The 24,567-nt window shown below is 33.8% G+C and overlaps 1 protein-coding gene and 1 long non-coding RNA gene across 2 annotated transcripts; both read right to left on the bottom strand.

Annotated features, from left to right (window-relative positions):
- Positions 1-8,748: 8,748 nt before the first annotated feature.
- LOC101219870 (protein GLUTAMINE DUMPER 4) lies at positions 8,749-9,066 on the bottom strand. The gene has a single exon (XM_004137218.1). It carries the CDS (start codon positions 9,064-9,066, stop codon positions 8,749-8,751), a length of 318 nt encoding a protein of 105 aa, XP_004137266.1.
- A 5,335-nt stretch (positions 9,067-14,401) lies between these two features.
- Positions 14,402-18,430, bottom strand: LOC116403492. The gene is made up of 4 exons (XR_004216259.1): positions 18,130-18,430; positions 17,763-17,833; positions 16,208-16,315; positions 14,402-14,700 (listed from the first exon to the last, which is right to left on the bottom strand). It is a non-coding gene; the product is annotated as an uncharacterized LOC116403492 (long non-coding RNA).
- Between the last annotated feature and the right edge of the window lie 6,137 nt (positions 18,431-24,567).

Here is a 24,567-nt window from a genome sequence, read left to right as displayed (position 1 = left end):
TGTCCCAAGTATCTATGGTGAAATGTCCTTCCTGAATGTCCAAATACCAGGATCTCCATCACAACTTTTCATCTTCAAACAGATGCATGGTCGCCAATGTCACTTTGGCTTCTTTCGTATTAGTATTCGTGGCTTTGAAGTACTGCTCAATGTCGAAGATAAAGTTTTCCAGTGCCTTTGCATCTCTTTCCCTACAGAAGGGCTTGGGTTCTAGGATCTTTATCTTGCCAACTGTAATTGCTCTTCCAGCAGGAGCTTGATTTTCCAACGCTCGCATCGTACGGTTCACCTTTGTGTTCACCTCTACGATTGCATTTCTAACGACATCCAGGGTGGCTCGAAAGTCCTCTGTCATGTCATTTATGATTTCCATTATATCTTTTTGGGAGTTATCTAGCAACATAACTTGCTCCTCCATCCAGGCAGCAGAGCCCGATGAACTGTCCCCACGCTTGTAGGTAACATTTTCAGTTCTTCTGATTTGTGAATCTAACGTGTCAACTCTAGCCAACAAATCTTGTGTAGGTAATCCATCTAGACGATCGGACACCGCATCAACATCATAGACTCTCTTGGCAACTTCCTCAAGCCATTCCTCAATAAATCGGATGGAATCAGGAACTTCCATCAGGTGGAGCATCTGCTCTTCGATCCCCACCAATCGTTCTTCATGGGTCTTACCCATTCATTTTGCAGTGGACATCTTTCTGTCTGAACTGTCATTAAGCCAATTTGGCTCTGATACCACTTGTCACAATTGTAGCATTTCAACCTCGAGACAGACGATTGTGCGACACTTGTTCTAACTTGACGAACAAGAAAGCCGATCAAAATCCAAAAGTTTCGGGTAACATCGACGTATGTCGTAACCTTCCTTGGCGTTCTTGGGAAGTTTGTTTATAAAATGAGGGAAGGAACGAAATAAATTGAAATAGACTTTAAGATAAGCATTAAAGATTGTCAATTGCAAGGAAAAATGGTTGCTTACAAAGAGTACAACTAATGCTTGGACAGGGATTCAACTGGTATGCCTCCCCTATAGTGTATTTTGGACATTTTCAGCTCTGGTAGGCTTGCATATGAAAATGCCGAAACGTCACACCCAAGCTTTATGACTTAAAAAGAAAGGCAACTATCTAAACTAGTTATGCAATATAAAGATAAGATAAACTGGGGGTATTCAGAGCATATAACCATAGATAAACACACCTTGAAAGAATATGCCCGTGACACTGGGCATGCCCGTGTACTAACCCACGACAGACACGCTGCACGCCTCACCTTGCCGCGTGTCTCCTTCGCGTGCAGGGTTGGCCGTGTGCGCCTTGCACGTGTGGTGTGTCCAATATCAGTCCAAAACACCATGCTAACCTCTATTAACCCAAAATGCACGCCCATCTCGCCTAGCAACCCCTGACACTTGGCCAACAACCTCTACTACCCAGAAACTCCTAATTCAGTGAGAACCTTATTTCTACTTTAGAGCTTTATAACGTAAAATCCAGAACTCAAATGAAAATACTTTTTTTTACAAAATTGCTCTAAAATGACTTAAGTTTCTTATCTCAAAGTTTCAAAATTTAATTCCAAAATACGAATCTTGTAGCCTTTTTTGTATGCACCTTCCTCAGATTCATCCGATAAATGACCTTCTCGCCTTCTTTTTTTCTTTCTCTTCCTCCTTCTTGTTATTCTCTTCAAGATACAACTTCAACATAACTTAAATATTCTCATCCGTTACAACTACTTCTTTACCATTTATAACAAGAGAACGAAGCCCTTCAGTCTTTAAAATCTCACTTGAACTAGGAAGAATTGCAATGTCAGCACTGGACATGGGGTTACGATGGGCTTGTTCTAATACAGGGTTGTCAGAATGAATGACCTCAATACCTTTCTTAGGTTGATTGATTGTTTTGTCTCCGGCCATCGCTGAAAAGTGATTTGAAAAAGGGATGGAAGGTTACAGTTTAGGAAAATTGCACTTGGCACTAGTCAAAACTTGCTTGTCTCATCGGAGAAAATGGTGTGGAAGCTTGGGGGAAATTGAGGAATCAAGAAAACTGAAACGACTAAAAAGTGAATGTTAGGGTTTTTAAAGGTGCCACTAACTATGGTTAGGTTTTGGTTAACCCACAGTTATTGTCATCCAAAATAAATATGAAATGACATTTTGACGTCGTCGTTTGGGTTTTCAATGCGCGGATCAATCATTATTGACTGAATTTGAAATTTGGAAGATATAGTTGAAATTCCCTACAACCTTAAACAACTGTGAGTGAAAACCCTTTGCAATTCTTCTTGCAAGGAGATTTCATTGAAAGGAGATGTAAAAGATGCGTAAAAAAAATTAACACAAACTAATTTCTCGTAAATATTCCTTTATTGAAAGAATTATACAAATAAAGACAAGAAAGTTAAAAAGAAACAAAAGTAATAAAACTTGAACAACTATTTCTAAAGTGGCGACGAAGATGAAGATGGTTGTTGTTATGAGTTTCTTCCATCTTGCCTTTCTTCTTCTTCTCTCATTCTATCGTCACTACACTCCCTTGATTAGAGGTGGGAGACGGCCGAAGTGGTTCTTGAACCAAGGATTTCACCCTCCATAGATCACTACTAGTTTAGATTGTATTTTCCCCTTTTTTATTCCCATACAAGTCCACCAAAATTGAAGATGTTCAACTAGTGTGTTAGACGGGCTTGCTTGGACAACCAGGTCCGAGAAAAAGACAAGAAGAAAAATATAATTCAAACTTCTGGTAAGAAAATAAATTGCAATGAGGGGACGATTGTCAATCATGGTGAACGACATGCAACAAGGAAGATAGAAAAATACAATTAGGCGCAGTGGGACTCGGACAACTGCTTGGATCATTAAGCCGATTAGGAGGTTGAAATGGGTGCTCGTAATTAGAGTTAAAGGTTTGGTTACCGTATGGTTAAGAACATGTCAAATTAAATGTGGTGTGATTCCAGATAGATAACTCGTGGCTCGAGGTGCGATGCACTCATTTTGTCTTGGAAGTTTAAGAACTTTACGAGTGACAAGATATTCCTTATTTCCTAAAAAACCTAACACTTTCCAATGTGTTTGATTCAATCCTTCTTGTAAAATGACTTCATCTTAATTATCTTATCCCACTGACCTATAACTGCACGACATACCACCCAATCCCACAATGTAAGACTAAAGGATATACAAAACTCACATACAAAATGATTTACAAGTATACGAGCAATTACAAATATACAAAAGTATAAGTATGTACATTAAAATAAGGTTGCAATTAAAAAAAAAAAATTGGCTAAGTTATACATTACAAATGCACCCATGTGTTCAAGTTCTTCGACAAGAAAGAGTTGTGGTATAATCGTTGCTGTTCCACATAGCTTTTCTGACCGCGTCGTTCCTAAACTCCATAGATCACTTGCAACATGACATTCTGCATCTTGATTGTTCATTACAACAAGTCTATGCTCTGAATCATTCATCGCAATGTTCAAATGATATTTCTTGGTCCTTACCGCGTAGCTAAGTGAAACATACTTTTTGTTAGATATGCGTGAGGACACTTTCTTTGATGACTTCATAGAGGCTCTCATCTTCATTTGCCACTACCCTCATCCATTGAGATTCCTCTTGGCCATCCACCGAAAGATACATCGATCCTAGGGTTGGTTCAGCTATCACAGATTACTCTAGCATCTTGAACCTCTTCACGTGATTTTCAGCTAATTGTGTGATTCGTCAGGATCAAATGCTTTGCCCAAAATCAAAGTAAAACTTCACTTTAATTTTTGAAAAATCAATTCCTCGGCAACAGTGCCAAAAACATGGTATCGAATTTGTGTTGTTATTGTAGTCTATGTGATAAGTCATTGGTAATGATCACTGTATGCAAAGTACCCACTATGTATCTCTTCATCGTATGACTATTGAATCCTCATTGAGTACAAGTTTTCCTACTGCTTACCCAAGTGTAAGTGAAACAGTAAGTTTACCTGAATGAACCAGGGCCAAACACAGGGAATTGATTCAAGACACTAGTTATAGGAATCATTTATCATCTTGGCGGTATAAAATAAGTAAGTATATAAAGTATAAAATAATCAGAACTATGAATAAAATACTTATTCATGTCGAGAGAATCTGTAAAGCCTAAGGAATGGATGCATGGTGAAATTGTAGACTAACTTGTATGCTAGAAAAAGGTGAAGGAAGATCTACGTATTATTAGGTGATTAAGCAGTGTGAAAGCTTCTATGCGATATAACTCGCATAATCAACTCATGAGTAAGGTGACCTTCTCTCGGAGTGTTTAGAAGCCACACTTGCTCACCTTTCAGGATGCAAATGACTGTGTGTGATTAGACAAGATATATCTAGAAGAATTCACTTATAACACTTATAAAACTTCTTGTTTGAGGAAAACAACCTCTGGGCGTTTAATGTTCGAACTTGTTGATCTATCAAGATATAAATTTTGGAAGTTATCTCTCCAATATAGATTTTATCACCAAATTCCTTCTTGCACACATTAGCCGTATCCTTGCTACTTTCCCTCTTGAGTAGTTGACGATTAACGCTGGCCAAGTGATGGATATAGCTCAACTAATGCGATAAGAGTTATGAGCTAGACTTCTTATCAAAAACTTATCACAAACCTAACTACTAATAATACATTGACAAGTAAAGAGTCAAGAAATGATAGATTTAAAAGGTATAAACATATAATATACATAAAGAATGTAGGCCTTAGTCCATTGTACAATATGAACAATATATATTAAAAAGAAATGCTAAAATTGAAAGAAAGAATAGTGGAAAAATATTACAAGTTAGGGGACAATGGAAGTATGGATTCTTCCCACCTCGGAGGCTAAGTTCTCACTTTTACGACTGATCCGAGTAGAAGAAGAAAACCTTACAGATGACGTCTTTTCTTGGAGGGGATGAAGTCTTTTTATAGGCAACTTTCGTAGGAAAACTTCTATTCTACTAAGATTGTCAACGTCGATTGCAGCCTTATGAAGTCACATAAACTCCAACTGCCATTTTTGTTCTCCAATGAGCCTTCCTCGCGTGACGACGTACTTTCTCGCGTGATGATGTTATTCGCTAAGAGAGTTTCCATCGCTTGGCCCTTGCACGAGATGTCTCCTGCAATTCACTAGCTTCTTCTTGCCTACCAGGGATTGGGGATGTCTATCTTTGATACTTATGGATGAGTTATTATCGAGTTATCTCTACTATCTCGTAGGAATCTATACTAGGATTTTTTAGTAGGAAAAGCAAAGTTTATTGTTTTTATTTTCTAAATGCTTTAAAAGTTAAACTCTCACGTTATGGTTATGATTGATTGTTTATTGTTCAAAGGATTTTTGAAACTATATTTCTAAAGATTTATGATTTAAGTTTATGAAAAGTATTTAAAAAAGTTATTACTCATTGGGCTCGTTTAGCTCATCCTTTTCAAGTTATTTTTGCACTTTCCAGGTAGAGATCATGTGCTCGGAGCCTGATTCTCTATCTGTCTGTTGAGGACTTGGATTTGTTGTTTACATGTTTTGTTTAAATGCTTTTGTTGGTCTTTGTAATGATAGACTTAGGTTTGGGAACCTGGTGCTGTGTTATGGTTTGTAAATAGGATCTCTTGTTATCTTGAAATTTTGTTTAGTTGATTCTTGTTGTTTCATATTTAGGTTTAGAAAGTTTAGTCGTGGGGTTTCATTTTATAAAAGTCATATTCGGTATGTACTCAAACTTATTTAAATTTTTGGTATTATAGTTTCTGCGGTTGTTCTTTATTTTATGAGTTAAGTTAAGGGTAAGCTGGTGTTGTTCTTGAAGTGGGCGATGTCTGTTGAATTAACAATATGTCTCTGACCAAACAAGCAGGTGCTTGGAGCGGGGTGTGACACAATAAGTGAAGGAAATTGAAAGAGAGATGAAAAAGGAGGTGGAGTTTAGAGTTGAGAAAGAAAAAAAAAAAAATTGGTAATTTTTTTTAGAAATATATTGTAATAAATGCATAGGTGGGGATTTGAACGAGAGACCTCTTGTTCACAGACACATACAGGTGCCAACTGAGCTAAGCTCATGTTGGCAATTTGGCCCAAAGTCTTCAAAAGTTGAACTTCTAAGCAAAATTGCATGTAATTAGTTTATTAAATCTCAATACCTAAAAATCCACTAACCATTAGTAGAACTTAGTAAGCTAGGTGTTTATATCTCATGTAGCCACCTATCCCACTATATTGTTAGTGAAATTATTCGACAAACTGTTGAATTTTTCTACTCACTTTATTCTAAGGGCAATATAGTCATTTGACCATTCAAGTCAAAGTTAAACATTGACTTTTTCAATTCAAAAGGCAACATTTTAACTTTTTACAATTTTTCCTATCTTGACTAATTTCAACCTCCAAGTATAAATCCACGTTCATTTTTCTAAAATTCAAATAACATTTAAATATAAAGTCTGTTAAAGTTTGACTTTTTAAAGTAAAAAGTTAACATTTTGATTTTTTTACAACTTTGACCATTTCCATCAATTTGAAGCTTCTAATGAATATGAATCTATATTCATGTTTTCAAATCTAAATCATATTTAAATATAAAGTTCTATGTCAAACTGGTAACCGACAACTATATCACATATATTTGTCAGTTTCTGTCTCTTTACCTAATTCGAACAATTCAAATTATTTAAACATATTGGTCTAAGTTAATTTCATATGAGCTAGTAGGGGAATCTAATGGACATATAGATCATAAGCTCCAACGATCTGAGATTAACTGGCTAAACTCTTTTCAATCGAGCTAATCAACATTCGTTAACTAACGACCGACTGTTATATCACATATATTTGTGGGGTTCTTGCTTGGATTGTTTCTTTTTGTGCTGTTGTTTTTTATGCTCATTTTGTTCTTTCTGTTGGTGCTTTTGCTTTTCTTTGAGTGTTTGATGCTCTGGTGTCTTAGCCTCAGACTGTGAGGTCCTCCTTGTCATTGTATAATAAACTACCTCTTCAAAAAAACAAAAAACAATTAGAACGTTAAAATAATTTAATTAATTGGTAGTTTGAATTAAATTGGTTGTGTGAAGATTGCATGTAATTAAGTAATGATAGTTCGATGAATGAATTCTTTGGATAAAAGAGAAATCAAATAACAAGAGTTAGATTCTTTTGCCATTTTAACTATCTTCGTTTTACTTTCCTTTTTGCAATTTATTCACCAACGTAACTACAACCCCCTCACTTGGTTACCTTGAGTGAAAATTAAGTTGTTTGAGAATTAGTGTGCCCTCTGTACTCGACCCGGACTTGCCACTAAAACTAGTTCTTTGTGTGTGATTTAGTTTATTATTTAGCACAAAACGAAATTCATATCATTAACCCTAACGATTGAATCTATGAGTCAGTCGCATACTGAACCAAATAAACTCACTTCCGTTGAAATAGTTTATTGGTCATCATCTTAAAGCTAAAATATTAGCCATATTATTCCCATTACCCTAATCTTCTCTCTAAAGTTGTGATAATTGATTTTGGTAATTCTAGTCACCCATAATTTGGAATTCTCACCGCAAGATTTCAAATGGACAGGTTTTTATATCAAAATATGTGTGCAAACATAACAATTCGATCCATTATTAACCTTATTTATTAAAAGAAAAAAGAAAGATAGAAAGAAAGAAAGAAAGAAAGAATGAAAGAAAGAATGAAAGAACTATAATTAATCATTTACAATCTTTTCCTAAAAAGAATAAAAAAATTAAAAGTACAATTATTGTGCCCCATATGTTCTTTTCATTTTCAAATCTCCTTATTTATTCCCACTGGAAATATATTTTTATATATAATTATCTTTAGAAAAAAGCAAAAAAAGAAAAAAAGTCGATGCCTTTTCTTTTGAGTGATATCCACATTTGTGAAGTTCGATTTGCGTTGTAATGATTGTCTGTGAAGCAATTTTTAAACTCCTAAAACCATCCTTCACCAAGCATTCACTTTGCTTCTTATTCAACTTCACAAATCCACCTCTTTTCTCCAATTTACTTAGCTTCAATGCTAAAAAAGAAAAATGCATACCAAATGAAACTCTCTCTAAGTAATATTATAAATAATATACAGCCTATTTTGAATAAAAAAAACATTAAGGTCTTACCATCTAATGATTATATGCCAATTTGGTTACCACTAAGATAATTTCCATTATTTCCATTATGAGATATTTTTAAAAAATTCTTAAAGAGCCAACACCGTTGAAAGTTTCTAAATCGCATTAATTTTTGTATTAAAACGCAAACACTAAATAGACACTAATTCTTTTTTTAGAAAATAAAAACTAATTGAAATGTTCATAAGCTTAGGTTCCTATCAGATAAACATTTTTCAATATAAAAGTTGGTTGGTTTCTATAAATGTTTGATATTTTTTTGAAATAGGTAAAAATATTTTTCCTATTCTAAAACCCATCTCAAATCCACCCCAAATTCACTAACCAAAACATGAATCAAGATGGTCTTCGAAACTACACATACATATAACCAGGTATAAGCTAATTAACAAAGTTATACATCAACTTTACCAGCAAAATTTGCCAAACATGATCAAGAAGATCAGTAAGGATCACATGAACAACCCCCACCCCAGAAAAAAAAAACAAAAAAACAGATCACAAACAAAGAAAAAACTACACAAGAAAGGGAAAAAAAAGAGCACAATCTTCACAGTTGGTTAGATGGCTGCCTGTTTCGCGAAGAAGGTAGGGTTATCATCTCCTGCCATAATAACGACAATGGTCGGCTCTGAATCCTGACTGTGGTTGGGAGGCTTTTCTTCGTCAGTGGCAGCGTTCGGGCCAGAAGAGGAGTCAGAATCGGGAGGAGAATGAAGATAGGAGCAAGAGAGGACGAGCAATGCAACGGCGATGAGACCCAAAACGATGGCTAAGCCTGTGAAAAGATAAGGGATTGGAGAGTGCCAGTTTCCGAATCCGGTGTCTATGGGATCGGTGGAGTTTCTTAAACTTGGAGTTGAAGTTGTTGGTCTCATTTCTTTTCTTTCTTTCTCCTTCTCTTTCTTCCACTTCTTGTTCTTTTTCTCTCTTTTGGGTGTTGTTGGTATGTCAAATTTTTCAGTGTTGTCCTACGAAATTTATCATTTGTTTGCTTTCCATTATGGATGTATTTGTAGCAACTTATTAAAATTTTGTTGTGCTAGGCTTTTTGGATGGAGATTGGGTTGGTAGATTTTACCCTTCAGCCCTTTCGTCAACATGTGTTAACGTTTTCAATTTTAAAAAAGGACCAACTAGAAAAATAGCAATCTATAACTTGTCATTTACAAAAATAGCAAAATTGTTTTTTTTTTCTTTCAAAATTGGTGAAACAAATGAAAAATGGGAAAATTGCATCATATGACAAAAACATTTATAAAAAATCACTCGTATGACTTATTATCAAAATTATTGTTATTGAATGTTAAACTTTTTTGTTTTTACATTATTGTCGTGAAAATCAATAAATTGAATTATACGTACAAAATATTTAAAAGTATTAAAAAATGTTAAATATTATATATATGATAAATTTAGATTGTACCATTCACAAAAAAAAATACAGATTACCAATGTATGCACCCCAAACACAGACATATGTAATTCCCAGGCATCAGAATCTCATCAAATAAGCTCACAATCATTTAATTTCCAAACATTTGATTCTGAACATGCGTTTCAAACGCCCCTTAAAAGTTTAGGGTTCATGATAGGAGGTTAGTTCGTCAACAAGATGAATACCTATTGACTATTTTTTTAAAATTCAAATTTCAAAAATAAAATAAGATCTAATATGAAAACTAATTTTAATTTTCTAATTATTAAGGGTTGAGATTCAACCAATTAAAGTTATTTTGAAATAAAATGATCAAGGGTTAAGATTCATCTAATGAAAAATAATAATTTGGTTGTTCTCAAATTAGTAAAATTCAATAAAATTATTAAAATATTCAACCAATTGATTGAGCCCCAAGATATTAGGAAGAGTTTATGATGGAGGTTACTACATTTCTAATACGTCGAAATAATTATAGACTCATAAATGCATAACACACATTAATTACACTTGAGATATGAAATAATTACAGTCGTGAATGTGGATATTTTGATATTTTATAAAATATACCATGCACGTGCCATAAGTGCCATTTGTTGAAAAAAAAACCAAAATGGGTTTGCTATTTTTCCATTATTACCTCTAAAAACATTGTTATATTCTTTACTATCCCTCTAAAAAGGGTTGGATTCATTTATGCAGAGCTTGCTCCAATCCTATCCCAAAATATAAAAACTCACATAATTTATTGGGCTTCTTGCCGGTCTCACCCCATAAGTTTAAAAGATAGGTTCATACCATAAACTTATTTACTTTTACAAAAATGGAAAGAAAAAAATGCAACCCATGTAATACACCTAATATATACCCCTGACATACACCTGATAGACTTGAAACACTTAATACATCTAATAATACTCCTTGAAACACCACTAATAGACACTCGATACACTACTAATATACACGTTGATACACAAGTTACACAGGTAAACACACTTGATAAACGTGATACCTTTTTAATAGACACTTAATACACATGAATGACACTTGATATACACTTGATACATATTTGGGATACACTTAATACATATTTGATATACTATTTTTTCTTGGAAAGGTATTGTAATAAATGCAGAGGTAGCGATTTAAATCTAGGATCTCTTGTCCGCAAATACATACAAGTGTCAATTGAGCGAAGCTCATGTTGTCTCAACACAAATTATTATAACCCAACTATACTAATATTAGATGGTAATAAGTCACTTCTGGCTTCAAATGTCCCTTAAAAAATGTTTAACGTCTTTTGAGCCAAAACTTGATAATATCATCTTATTTACAAAAGCTTTACATTGTTTATTGTCTATCCAAATGTCATTAGGCATGTTTACATAATTGCTATTAAATTTAAAGCCTTTAATATTTTATATTTTTCAACATTTATGTATGTGAATCGGTGTATCAGGTGTATCCAATGTATATCAAGTGTAACATGTGTATTAACGGTGTAAAAAATATATCAGGTGTACTACTTAGATTGGACTTGTTTTTTTTTTTTTTTTTTTTTTGCCATATCCGCAAAATTGAAAAAGTGTGTAACAAGCTTGCAAATCCCTGAACTCCAATTGTAACTCACTATAATTTCCCTAATTTTTTTTTAATGGAGGCTAAAAAGGTTGTCATACCAAAGTTGTAATTGAAACTGAAAAAGAAAGGCTTGACAACTACATTGAGAAGGTAATCACTACAAGAAATATTGTATTTAAACACAAAGAAAAATGTTACTAGTGCTTTAATTTCATCTCAAAGCACGCTTTTGAGACGAAAATCAAATCATCACATGAAAAGTCGGTGAATCTTAGTCACTGAAAACCAATTTGCAGCTATTTATATAAAGAAAGAAAAAAGAAAAGTTGTTCACTATGAGACGTTTAATTTAGGACGATAAGCCATAAGAAATGAGCAACGTCTGTGTACTCGTTCCTGGTTGGGACTATGATCGAAACATAGCAACATGCTAAAATATAAAGGAAAGTTGTTGGGAAATTCCCTTCCAAGTAATAGAAAAATTAGCTGAGGAGAGGTCGATAGTGTTTTTGGATCTAAATTTCTTAATAGATGCACGAAAGTCATGTGTTCTCATCCCCTTCAAATAGTACTATTATTGGGACATTGAGGTCTGGCAACAATATGTCATTGTTATCGGACGATTTGTGGGATGGCCAAATATGGATAGGTGACACAAGTGTTCATCGCCTGGGAGAGGCTTCAGGGAGAGGAGGCATTTGGTCTTCTGGGAGAGGACAAATGTCATCTTTTAGGATGGATGGGGTTTTGGAAAGGCTATGGGGATGGGGTTGGCAATGGTTGGGGAGTGATGGTTTTTAGGTTCACAGTCAGCTGAGGGCTACACTGATTAAGAGAGATGAGTGATTTATGTGGAGATGGAAGTTGAAAACTTGTAGAAATACAAGTTATTGTAGCTTAAACTACTTATAACACTTCTTAAGTCCAAATAAGCTGAAACAGGACAATCGGCTAAAGAGCCTAACCACCATGGAGACAATGATTATGCTCCTTCCAGATAAAGTAGATCGTAGCACACCGGAGAACACACCACAACTTCCTCCTTACACCTTTTCCAATACTCTAACAACAAATCTAAGACAACTCAACCCCCCAACACTCAATCCTGTGAGAGGAAGTCATAACCTGAAGGACCTAAGACCAAATATCACACTCAAAAGGACAAAAATATAAATGATCATGAGACTCGAAACCTCCTCTATAAAAAAGAATGCATGACAACGAAACCAAACTATCCAACCTACACAACCTATCTCTGTTGGATCGGTATGGCAACCCTAGAGGGGGGTGAATAGGGTTTAAATAAACTTTTTGACAAATAAAAAGTAAAATCAACTAATTAGATATTTTCTAAAATTTAAATAAAGAACTTTGTAAACTTTGTTAAATAACAAGATTGATAAAAAGATATGAATGGAAGTATGCAATCAAACTCAACCAATAAGAATATGTAACTAAAATTAAATTAAAAAATAATTAGAAAAGAGTTAGAGAAGAAGACACCGTAATTTTATAGTGGTTCGGTTAAACTCAACCTACATCCACTTTCCCAAGCACCTCTTGGGATTTTGATTGAAAATCTTCTTTGGACTCTTTCCACGGATTTGAGCCGAACCGATTCTTGCTCCTTTTTCGGGTTCAAGAGCAAACCCGATCCTTTCCACGGGTTAGGATCCAACCGTTACAATATGTTGAAATTTTTAAATCACACAAAAGAAAACTCTCTAAAAGAGTGAGTATACAATTTGAAGCTCACAAATTTAATCCTCACAATACAATAAGAAGCTCTCAAGAATAAGATGAAAAGAATAAAAATTGGAAGCTTTAGAGAGAATAACAATGTTGGCTTTTTGCTTGAGGATTGTAAAGATGTTGTGATCTTGTGTAAATGTGAAGTATTTAAAAAGAGAGGAAAGATAAATTCAAAATCATTTGGGTCATTAGATATAAGTAAAAGAAAAATGAATGGTTGAGATTTAAACTTAATTAGCCGTTAGACACAATACAAATAATAATATAATAATATGTCTTTTCAAAATATTTTGTTTAAAAAGAAATCAATAAAGCAACTTCACCCTCTTTTAAAAAAACTAGCCGTTAGACACAAGAAATAATAATAATATTAAAATCATTTTTCTTTTAAATTCATTTTCTTTATAAAAGCCAATAAAACATAACAAAAAGCCACATTTGTTACTCCTTCATTGCTCCAAGTGGCTTTCTCTAATTGGTTCAAATTGAATGCTTGGTCGCCACGTCACCATCTCGGGTATTTTTTCGTTAAGCTTCTTTTAGCAATATTTTCTTCATTTGAACTTCGATTTGGGTGATTCAAGAGGCGTTAGAATCATTTTTCCAAGCTCTACGATATGGTCTATTCAAATTAATAAAATTGTCAATAAAAAAAATCAGATTTGTTATCATCAAAACATAAATTAATTGAATAATTAAAATAAATTAATTTGAGATTAAGGGCCAAAAAGCCAACAATCTCTAGTAGCCAACATATCTTTGATAGCCAACCAAACACAAAAGGAATGCTTGGAAACATTTCCTCCACAACACAATAAACCGCTCAAGGAACCCGAACATTATGAGGATGAATAGTATCCCACACACTCACGATCGAAAAACCACCCTGACAACCAGGAATCTAGATCCACCTATCCCTAACACTCAGACACGAACAAACAACTTGAACTCTATCCCATAAATTAATCAACTCCAAAGACACATGCGACCACCTCCACTCCCCATCCGGACCAATAAACTGAGAAAGTTATTGGATTAGTTCAAATAGTTTGAATTAGGAAATGATAGAAAAATTGACTAAGTGATAGGGATAGGTAGGTCTGGGTTCAAGGTCGTCCGGGTGGTTTTTGGTTGCGAGCACGTGGGATACTACTTGTCCTCGTATTGATTGGGTTCGTTGGGCGGGTTTATTGTAGGGTAGGGGAATGTTCCCAAACATTTCTTTTCTGCTTGGTTGGCCATCAAAGATAGGTTGGGTACTAAAGATAGGTTCATAGGTAGGATAGGTCGGTTTTACTATCGTGCATTCTTTGTGAGGGGGGTTTCGAGTCTCGTGATCATTTGTTTTTTCGTGTCCTTTTGGATGTGATATTTGGTCTCCGATCCTCCAAGTTATGGCTTCCTCTCACACAATCAAAAAGCAATGAAAATGGCACACATAGAACATATGTCTTCAGTCGATATACCATAACACAATGTACCAAATACACAAACAAAATTGAAATATAGTATACCAAGAATATGAACAAAACAGAGAAAGAAAGAAAAAAAATTACACGATGATAGTTTGATTTAAAATAAATGAAGCATAAGGAAACAATTTGTTGCATTAGTGAAAATTGGTTTTATATAGAAGGTTCAATCAAAACCATTAAGAAAGAAATATTGAAAGTATCAATAAACCTATGTATAGACAGTAGCATTCTCCTGGTTGAACACGGTCAGCCCTTCCTCTTCTCTATAAGGCAAGAAAATAAAATGAGGAAATTAGAAACAAAGAAAACCCCACTCGAAAATGAAGTATTCGATTGCAGATTGTACGCATATATCACAAATGAAGTATTAGAGAAAATATGAAGCTTTTGACCTGATATACAAGAATCATAACTCTGCTATTAATGAGTGCTTCCAATTACTAGTGTTAGGCTACAACAAAACTAACTATTTTCAGCCCTAAGAAGTTGAAATACATTTCATATCTCTTTATTCCATGTTATAACATTTGTTCTTACATCACCCTTTTATTCAATTATACTTTGTTCTCATTAAGTCATCCATATTTAAGCATATAGGTACAATCAGATCATTGTAAACCATGAAGGCATATATCCACAAGTTATTATAGGCAGGGGATTTTATCTGATTGCTAGCTTTCAAATTAAGCCATGACAGTTCATATTTCATCTTTAACTAATCTAATAAGCTCATAGAAACTCCAACAAAAAAAAAGGAAAGTTTTGAAATATCAAATGTTGAAAAGAAGAAGAAATGCTCATAAATTTTACAAAAACTATAAGGGAAGAACTAAGATCAAATAGGACTTATGTAGATTGAATAGCATATTAAACATTCTACATGCTTCCCTGCTTTTTTCCAAGTTAAAACATCTTAAACCAGTCATTAGTCTTCAGCCCCCCCCCCCCCCCCCCCCCCCCCCCCCCTCTCCCCTCCCCCTCTCCCTCTCCCAGCCCTTCATTCCAGTCCCCTTCCAACACAATAAAAAAGCATTGACAATGGGACACACAGTGGTTACCTACAACTTGCTATAAAAGTGGCAAATTAGGTCTAAAGAATATCATTATAAACCCGTCATTAGTCTTCAGCCCCCCTTCCCCCCAACCCTTCATTCCAGCCCCCTCCCAACACAATAAAAAAGCATTATACCAAGAATATGAACAAAATAGAGAATGGGAGAAAAAAATGTACCTACAGCCCCCTCCCAACACAAACAAAAAGCAGTGACAATAGGGCACACAATACTTACCTACAACTTGCTATAAAAGAGGCAGATTTGTTCTAAAGAATACCATAAAAAACCAACTTGTTTGAGAATTGAGACGCTTTTATTTGAAACGTTTATAACGAAGAATGTTGTTGGAGAGTAATATTGCAATTTCTTACAAGTAATGACAAAATTGAACAAGATTAAAGAAAGATGTGATTAAATTACATACCAAAAGATAGGCAATGGCCAATTGGTCTAAAGTTTTACTAATGAGGCTTTAGTGAACTATACCTTGAGGATAAACCCAATGAAAAATGAATCAAAGCATATGGCAAATCCCAACGGAAAATCAACAAATGATAAAAGAAAATGTATATTTTTTCTCCTAGCAGTAAGAACACTAAAATCATGAAATAATTGGCATGCAATTTGGCAATTTCGAGGTCATAATGTAATATTTTTCCTAGATCAATTAAACATGAGTCATATATGTGAAATTTGTATAATATTGACAACTGACCTTAGATATTGACAACTAGCAAGGTCACCTCAATGATTGTCAATAAAGCCAAATTGTGTTATCAACATCAAAGCATACTGCATTTGCACTTCTCCACCGTTCCAACACCTTCGATATTTTAAGAGTAAAGTTTAACATCACTAACCAAAAAAGAGATATGAAAGAATATTTACCAACATTGGGTTAATGAACTCAGCGGCAATCTAAGAAAAGATATCAACCAAATACTTAGCAAGTGGAAGAGAGAAAAATAAGATAATTACATTGCTGCAATGGGCTACAAAAAGGGTCGTATAGAAAGAGATATTTATCATGTTTGCTACAACAATGGCTCTTGCTCAAAATTTATCATTTGTGCATAGTAAGATGGTACTATTACAAAATTTATCACAACAACTTCAAGTCATTTCCAGTATGTACACTTTAGGATGAAAATATAAAGTGCAAGTCTCATACATAAATATATTCCAAATACTAGTTTCCTCACCTCCTCAAAGTTTTTTTTCTTCTATATATATATCTAGGATAGAATAATATGCAAACTAGCTCAAATTTTTCATTATATGCTTCTTAAAAAATAGATATTCATAAAAAGGATAAACAAGGGACATTTCAATATATTAAACAGTAAAAAAAAATCCATCTAAACAAGGGCCCATGAATATAAAAAGTAAAAAGAAACCTATCTAAACAAGGGCTTTATGAATATAAACAGTAAAAAGAAACCTATCTAGACAAGGGCTCCATAAACTTTTATAATGTCAAATGATACTAAACAAATTGGTTAGACTTATGCCTCAATAGTTATGCAAAAAGAAGATGAACATTTTAGTGTTACCAAGTCTTTGTGAGTTGGACATTAGATATGTATTGAAGAACATTTTGGTAAGCTAATAAACAATAGACACATACATATCTGAGACAAATACAAGAACTTTGGAGAGTGAAATACATTCAACTCATTTCTCAAGGCATGGGCTCATTGACTTTTCTAGTATTAAGTTCTGTATATCACTATTATTGTTGTTTCATTTTGTCTGATAATTTTCTAGGCTCCAAAAATCAATGACTTCATCACCTTCAACAAATAAAGGTTCACAAAGTCCAAGTATAAGTACCAACTCCAATTGTAAGGCCAATTTCAAGTCCAACCCCACACTCAGCTCCACTTTAAAACCCAATTTCAACTTCATGCTCTTCAATTGATGACAATTTGATTGTTGATTATTATGTTGTTCTTGGTGAAAGTATTGGAAGGATCTTCAAAGAAGATATTGACATTGACATTGGTTGTTTTGAGATCACCCCCAAGTTGTAAACTCGGGGTAAAGTTCCTTCGAGACCGGGGCAACTTTGTTATGAGTTCCAAAATTAGGGTGATACATTTAGGTTTAATAGCAAATGTCTTATCTTATAAATATCATGCAATTACGATACAACTCAATAGCAACCATAAACAAAAGATCAATAGAAAAATCCAAAGTACTCAAATTCACTTGGGAAATGCATAGACAAACAAAAAGACCCTACACACCATCAAAGTTTAAAATCTCACATTTCATTTTTCATTCTCTTTTTCTCAAAGCTTCAGCCCATAGCCATGAAATATTCCCTGGCCTTGATTTCCTAATTCAAATGAACAAAAATCAATTAAAATTCAACAAAATGCTTCATTGAGGCATTTCATCAAACACATTGTAAGCTACCAAAATGTTTCACCAAACAGCCAACCATAAAAAAAATGTAGATTCAAATTAGAAAAATAATAGTAAACAACAATATTGAATAGGATGGTAGACAAAACAAACACATTTCTCCTATAAAAGCAAAACGATGAGGGATGTTTTTCATAAAAAGAACCATCAATATATCACATTGTGGATAAAATGAAAGCATTTGAAGTTAATATACTGTATACATACAAACAATAGAAATAAGGGGTATTGGGTGGTGGCGTCGGCTGAAGGAGAGAAAGAGAGGGATTTCGAACGTGTCATTGACGAAAAGTCTCGTCATTCCCGACGTGCGTGAGAGAGGGAGAGAGATGGTTAGCGAAAAGGAAGAAAAATCAAGGAGGGGCGATGCATGGATCTTCCACAAAGAAGAAGCAGAAGAAGCAGCAGAAGCAGAAGAGGAGCAGAGGAGAAGAGGAGAAGAAGAAGGAGCAGCAGAAGGAGGAGCAGGAGGAGTAGGAGGAACAGGAGAAGCAGGAGAAGGAGGAGAAGGAGCAGGAGAAGGAGCAGAAGAAGAAGGAGCAGAAGCAGAAGCAAAAGAAGCAGAAGCAGAAGCAGAAGTAGGAGCAGAAGCAGAAGCAGGAGCAGAAACATGAGCAGGAGCAGAAGCAAAAGCAGAAGCAGCAGAAGAAGAAGTAGCAGCAGCAGCAGAAGAAGCAGAAGAAGAAGCAGCAGAAGCAGAAGTAGCAGCAGAAGCAGCAGCAGCAGAAGTAGAAGCAGTAGCAACAGAAGCAGAAGCAGCAGCAACAAAAGGAGCAGCAGCAGCAGAAGGAGCAGCAGCAGCAGAAGAAGCAGAAGCAGCAGAAGAAGGAGAAGAAGAAGGAGAAGAAGGAGAAGAAGGAGAAGAAGAAGGAGAAGAGGAAGAAGAAGAAGGAGAAGAGGAAGGAGAAGAGGAAGAAAAGGAAGAAGAGGAAGAGGAAGAAGGAGAAGAGGAAGAGGAAGAAGGAGAAGAGGAAGAAGGAGAAGAAGAAGAAGAAGGAGAAGAAGAAGAAGGAGAAGAGGAGGAGAGGAGAAGAAGAAGAGGAGAAGAAGAAGAAGAGGAGGAGGAGGTAGAGAAAAGGGTTTTGGAGATGTTTTATTTTAATAAATAAATTATTTAATTTTTTTAGAATTAGGAAAAATTTTGATTTTAATAAACTTTTGATTTAAAATAAATTTTATTTTAATAAATTAAATAAATTATTTTTTGTATCTTTTATGACACCAAATAACTGTCGCGAAAAGTGAAATCCGAAAATTTTCGTCTTTTCCCACCAAAAATGCGGCTTTTTAGCTTTTGTGACAGTTTTTTTCTTTTCTCCTTTCAATTTGGGATGTATACAAGTGTCATAGTAGGTAATTTTTCTTGTAGTGCAAGCTCACATTCTTTCTTTTCTCCTAAAAAATCACACTTTTTTTCCTCTTGATTTTCATTCACCTTTTGCCCCACTTTTTTTGCTTTTCTAAACTTACTTTCTTCTCTCCTCTATTGTTCTTCAAATTCTTTTATTTTATTTTCAAATTTCATTTGATCACATTGGACTTCAAATGGAGACAATGGAAGTAAAGTAAACTTATTTCTGTTTAAAGTAAATGTGTATTTATTCAATAATCCATTGTAGTCGGCCTCTCTATCATATTGCCAAGGTCGCCCCAATATTATATCACCTGCGTGCATTGGTACTACATCACAAAGAACTCCATCTTTATATCTCTCCAATGTAAAAGAAATAAGAACTTGAGAGTTTACCTTAAGTTCACCTTTGTTTGTCAACCACTGAAGCTTGTTTGGTTTCAGATGTGGACGAGTAGTAAGTTGAAGTTTTTTACGAGAAAAGTACTTACCATATTGGTGCAACTTCCACTATCAATTACCAAGCTACATGGAGTTCCTTCTATCAAGCATCTTGTGTGAAACAAGTTCTCCATTTGATCTTCGACCTTTTCTTCCTTGATTTGTATGTGAAGTACTCATCTTGCAACTAAGAATATGGAGCTACTACCTTCAATGTACTCATCATCATGTGCATCAGATTCTTCCTCAAGTGGTGCATCATGCTCATCACATTCGTTTTTCGAATCAATTATCCAATTTCTTATCACCATGACTTTTTTATTAACATAATCTTTGCTCATGTGTCCAAGCCCTTTGCACTTCCAACATTCAATGGAACTGGACTTCTCCTTTACTTCTTTTGAATCTTTATTATTTTTAGTGTTGGAGCTCTCGACTTCCATTCTATTGGCAACCACAAATTTCCCTTTTGCTTCACTCCTATTTACAAACCATCCGTATTCCAAACATTAGAATTTGAAAAGGTATTAGACTTAGAAGTATACCTCTTGGAATGCTCCTTTTCTTCTCTCAATTGTTCTGCAATTTTGATTGCATAATGCTACATATCTTCCAAATAAATATGTGAACCTCTATCAATAGGCTGAGTAATTTCTAGATTCAAACCTCCAAGAAATCTAGACATGGTGTCTTCTTCTTCTTCTCGAATTTTCGATCTTTCCATCAAAGTTCCATCTCTGGATAATATTCTGCCACACTTTTTGTTCCCTACTTCAAAGCTTTCAATTTAGTTTTCAAATCTTGTTCATCATATTTTGGAACATACTTTTAAGTTCTTTTCGAGTTTCAATGGGATATCTTCATATTTCCTTCTTCTTTCCGATTTTAGATGTTGATACCAATTTTCGGCATGACTAGTGAATTCTGCAATGATAAGTTTCATCTTCTTTGTCACTAAATGTATTGCAATCAAACACATGTTCTATCTTCCTTTTTCATTCCAAGTATGCCTCTGCATTTGTTATTCCACTAAAAGGTGGAATTTTGAGCTTAATTTTGCCACCTCTATTTTCATGAATTCTTTTGACCCTACAAGGTTGCATAAGATTATTTCTCCCCTTCTTCTCATTTTTCCTCTTCCTCCAACTTGTCTTTCTTATTTAACTAAATCAACGAATTCCTCATCTTCTGGCAAGGCTTGTTCTTCTCTTTGTTATTGTGCCCTCCTTTCTTGCCTATTTTCCCTCATTATTTCCATCATTTCTTGAATGGCTATAATAGGATCTTATACTTGTGGTACTCCTTCACCCTGTGACATTTTCAAGTTAAAAAGACCTCACCACACTTCTAAAAAATTTCACTCAAGAACACTCGTGTTTATCACTCAAAGGTAGGCTTTTGGTACTGGGTCAAAGATGTAAGGATTGACTCTTTTTTGTGCAATCTCACATAAGGCTTAATATAAACCAATTGAAATGAATAACTCCCACAAACTAAAACTAGAATATAACTCAAGCTTTAGGATCTCAACACAAAAAAAAAAAAAGCATTGGATCTTCCAATTTTTCTTTTTGCTACCTTTTTTTTTATACTTTTGTTTTGCTACTTTCTTTTGCTTGTTTTTTTTTTTTTTACTAATTATTTTTAATGATCCAAAAGCGATTTGAATAATATTTCAAAACAAGTTGTGTATGTTTTGTATTACTTGCAAAGTAAATTTGGAAACAAAAATAAAATAAAAAAAATAAAGATAAATTCACCTTAAGAGTCGACCAAGGATGATAACCAAATGCTCTTATACCAAATGATAAGCGCCTACTATGTTTGTTAGATGCAAAGCTAGAGGTTCTTCTAGGATCCTTGCAAACACTCACAAAGAAAGCTACTTAGATCAAACCTAGAATATGATAGTCACTCTTAGATCTTAAGACAACTCATTTCAGGAATAGTTTGATCAAGACTAATTCAATGAATTGATTTTTAACATCAAATATAAAGCAAGATTTGAAAAAACAGTAACACCAGAAGGGTTGAATGCTACAAGGATTTAATATTGATATTTTACTTTTTCAAGAGCATTACAAGCCAGTTTTAGGCTTATTGGCCATGCATTGGGTGGAAGCCTAATAGCCACAAATACACTTAAATGCCTTTTGAAGAAAACAAAACCCATAAACTTAAAACAAAATTGCATGCTAAATTAAAGGCCAAAATAAAAAGAAATTAAAAATGTAAAAATTCTTCACAATGCCTTGAATAACTCTTCTAGAACTTTTTCCATGTCATCTTTAATCAATTCTGATCTTGACTCATTGAATTAACATTGTAAATAATTTTTAGCTCAAAATTAGTTGTCGCTTCATGTGAATTTGCTAGTTTTTTTAAGGTATAGTGTAAAAATCCCTTGAATTTTCTTTGCCTTGCTTTTGGTAATTGGTCATTTGAGCACACGCAAAGGTTCTATTATTGAGTTCACATCAGTTAGGTCTAAATACTGTTTTACTTCTAAGATTAGATATTGTTCCTTAAGTCATACTAATCCACTACTGAACAATTTATTTAAGGTTAAACCTATAAATTGAATCCCTCTTGGACCAATAAGAGGGTGAGACCCCTTGTTCAAGACCTTGATCCAGTGTGCGCATAAGGAAACAACCTATCTACTGACTTTAAGCAATTAGGAACAAATTCCATCTTGCGCTCCATGTACGTACCCAACTATCCACGTGGTCTTACCCCTAAAATGGAAGGCTTATTAGGCATGTGTTGATGAACTGCTCTCACCTATGCAGATCTAAGGATAAACTCGTGTGAACAGGAATTATAGTTAGCTCGGGTTTAAGATTAAGTTACCTAGATCATCATTGATGAAAATAATCTGTTTTATACAATAACAATTTTGTAACGTAAAAGTGACTATTCCATGGTTAACTCTTATGTAAATGCTTTACAAATTATGCCCCCACTTTCATTTCACTACATGAACGATTTAGGATTTCATTGTTTGTACTAACTACAAAGCGAGTCGCATCCATAGATACCCAGAATAAGGCGTTAACCTTATTCATATACAATAAACTATTTAGGCTATATACTCAAACTTAATCAACATTTATGTCTCTACATAAAGTTTAAGTTTACTCAAGGATAGTCTTGAACCTTGGTTTATTGGATTCAAGATTATAGTATTCGTTTTTACTAATAAATTTTCAATAACTACTCTAATGAAAAGAATATGATTTTACACTTTAAAAAAGTACGAGTTTTAAGACATAAATTCCAACATATGCAACGATATATTTCCCTAAATATTGTTTGACATATTTAAAAAATGTTTGGAGCGATAGAACGTGTAAGTACGTAGAAGCATCGTACAAGTGTTGGAGTATGTCATTGAAAGGCGAAATGAAATTGAGAATGTAGAAGAGATGATATTGAATTGCACTACATTCCTATTTTATTAGTGTGTCCACCAGTTGTTATATAATTACTCGATTCTAATGTCTAAAAAATAAAAAGATTTGATTCTTTCAATAAAATAACAGTAATAATCATAACAATAATACTTGAGATTCTCAAACTTTAAAAACGTCCAAGTCAGAATTAAGGTTGCGTGTCCTCTTGATTTTGTACTTTTGATTTTTTTTCTTTTGGTTACATCCAAGATTTATGTAGTAATATTACACATATGGTTACTTCTTTTAATATTTAAAATATTTTTAAAAATAAGTCAAATTTTAAAAACTAAAAACCATTTAGCTTTTATTTTTTAGCCTTTACAAATTAATCTATAAATACCTTTTCTATCACTAAATTTCTTCTTTCTTATCTTAAGAACATTCAAAATAATAATAATAATTTAGAACTAAATTAAATTAAAAATCTCAAAATAAATAGGGGAATATGTTTTTTTACTTTATATTTATTTTAAACAACCAAAATGTCTCTTAGTTGTAAAGTAATATGCCCAGACACATAAAATAAGTTTGAATCCAACAAATAGAAGAAAAAGAAATAAGGAAACATTGTTCAAATGATATCTAACAAAACTTATTCAAACTAATTAAACAAAAATAAAATTATAATCATTCAGAAGTGTGGAGTTTGTACATGCAGAAAATGATTTTTTATATTGGATTGCAGTAAAGAGTTGAGATCATATATTATGAAAAGGTATTGTAATAAATGTAAGAGTAGGGATTTGAAGTTGAGACTTTTTTTGTTTATATTAACGTATAAGTGCGAGTTAAATTAAGATGGAATGATATATATTATAATTATTATTTAATAAAAGTTAAAGGAAAGTGGGTAATGTGTCAGCATGCATAAATTAAAGAACTATTCAATCATTTTGTGGGCGCCAATAGGGATAAGAAAATGGTGGATATACCAAGTGAAAATTGTTGGCCAACATTATAATATGTAGTTTAATAAAGGATATCATTATTCTATCCAGAAAAGGCAATTGGGATAGAAAAGAGAGAGGGGATTTGGTTGTATTTTACAGATGATCTAAGAGGGTGAAGAGTGGGTGAAGGGGTACGTAAGTTTTGGTAAAAGTTTGTCAACCAAAAGTTGAGTATCATCTTCTACATTTGGATATATCTCTTTCACCTCTATGTGGCCTCTCTATTTTCTTTTCCTTTTATATTTCTATACTTCATATTTAGGAAAGTTTCTAGCATAATAATTTTTTTTTTGTTGGTTTCTATACGTTAATGGTTTCCATGAGTTTTTATATTAAAACGTAAGAACCAAGCTTTTGTACGGAATATCATGAAATTTGAAGTCATAGAAAGGACATGATATTCCTAAGACAAAGAGGTCCAAAAGAGCTAATAATATGACTTAAA

This window comes from Cucumis sativus, chromosome 4 (assembly GCF_000004075.3).
Source record: "Cucumis sativus cultivar 9930 chromosome 4, Cucumber_9930_V3, whole genome shotgun sequence".
Lineage (NCBI taxonomy): Eukaryota > Viridiplantae > Streptophyta > Magnoliopsida > Cucurbitales > Cucurbitaceae > Cucumis > Cucumis sativus.
This window is presented reverse-complemented; position numbering and strand designations above follow the sequence as displayed.

Bases quoted from the DNA above. Each gene is read 5' to 3' on its own strand.
- LOC101219870 (XM_004137218.1), bottom strand. From the start codon at position 9,066: ATGAGACCAACAACTTCAACTCCAAGTTTAAGAAACTCCACCGATCCC.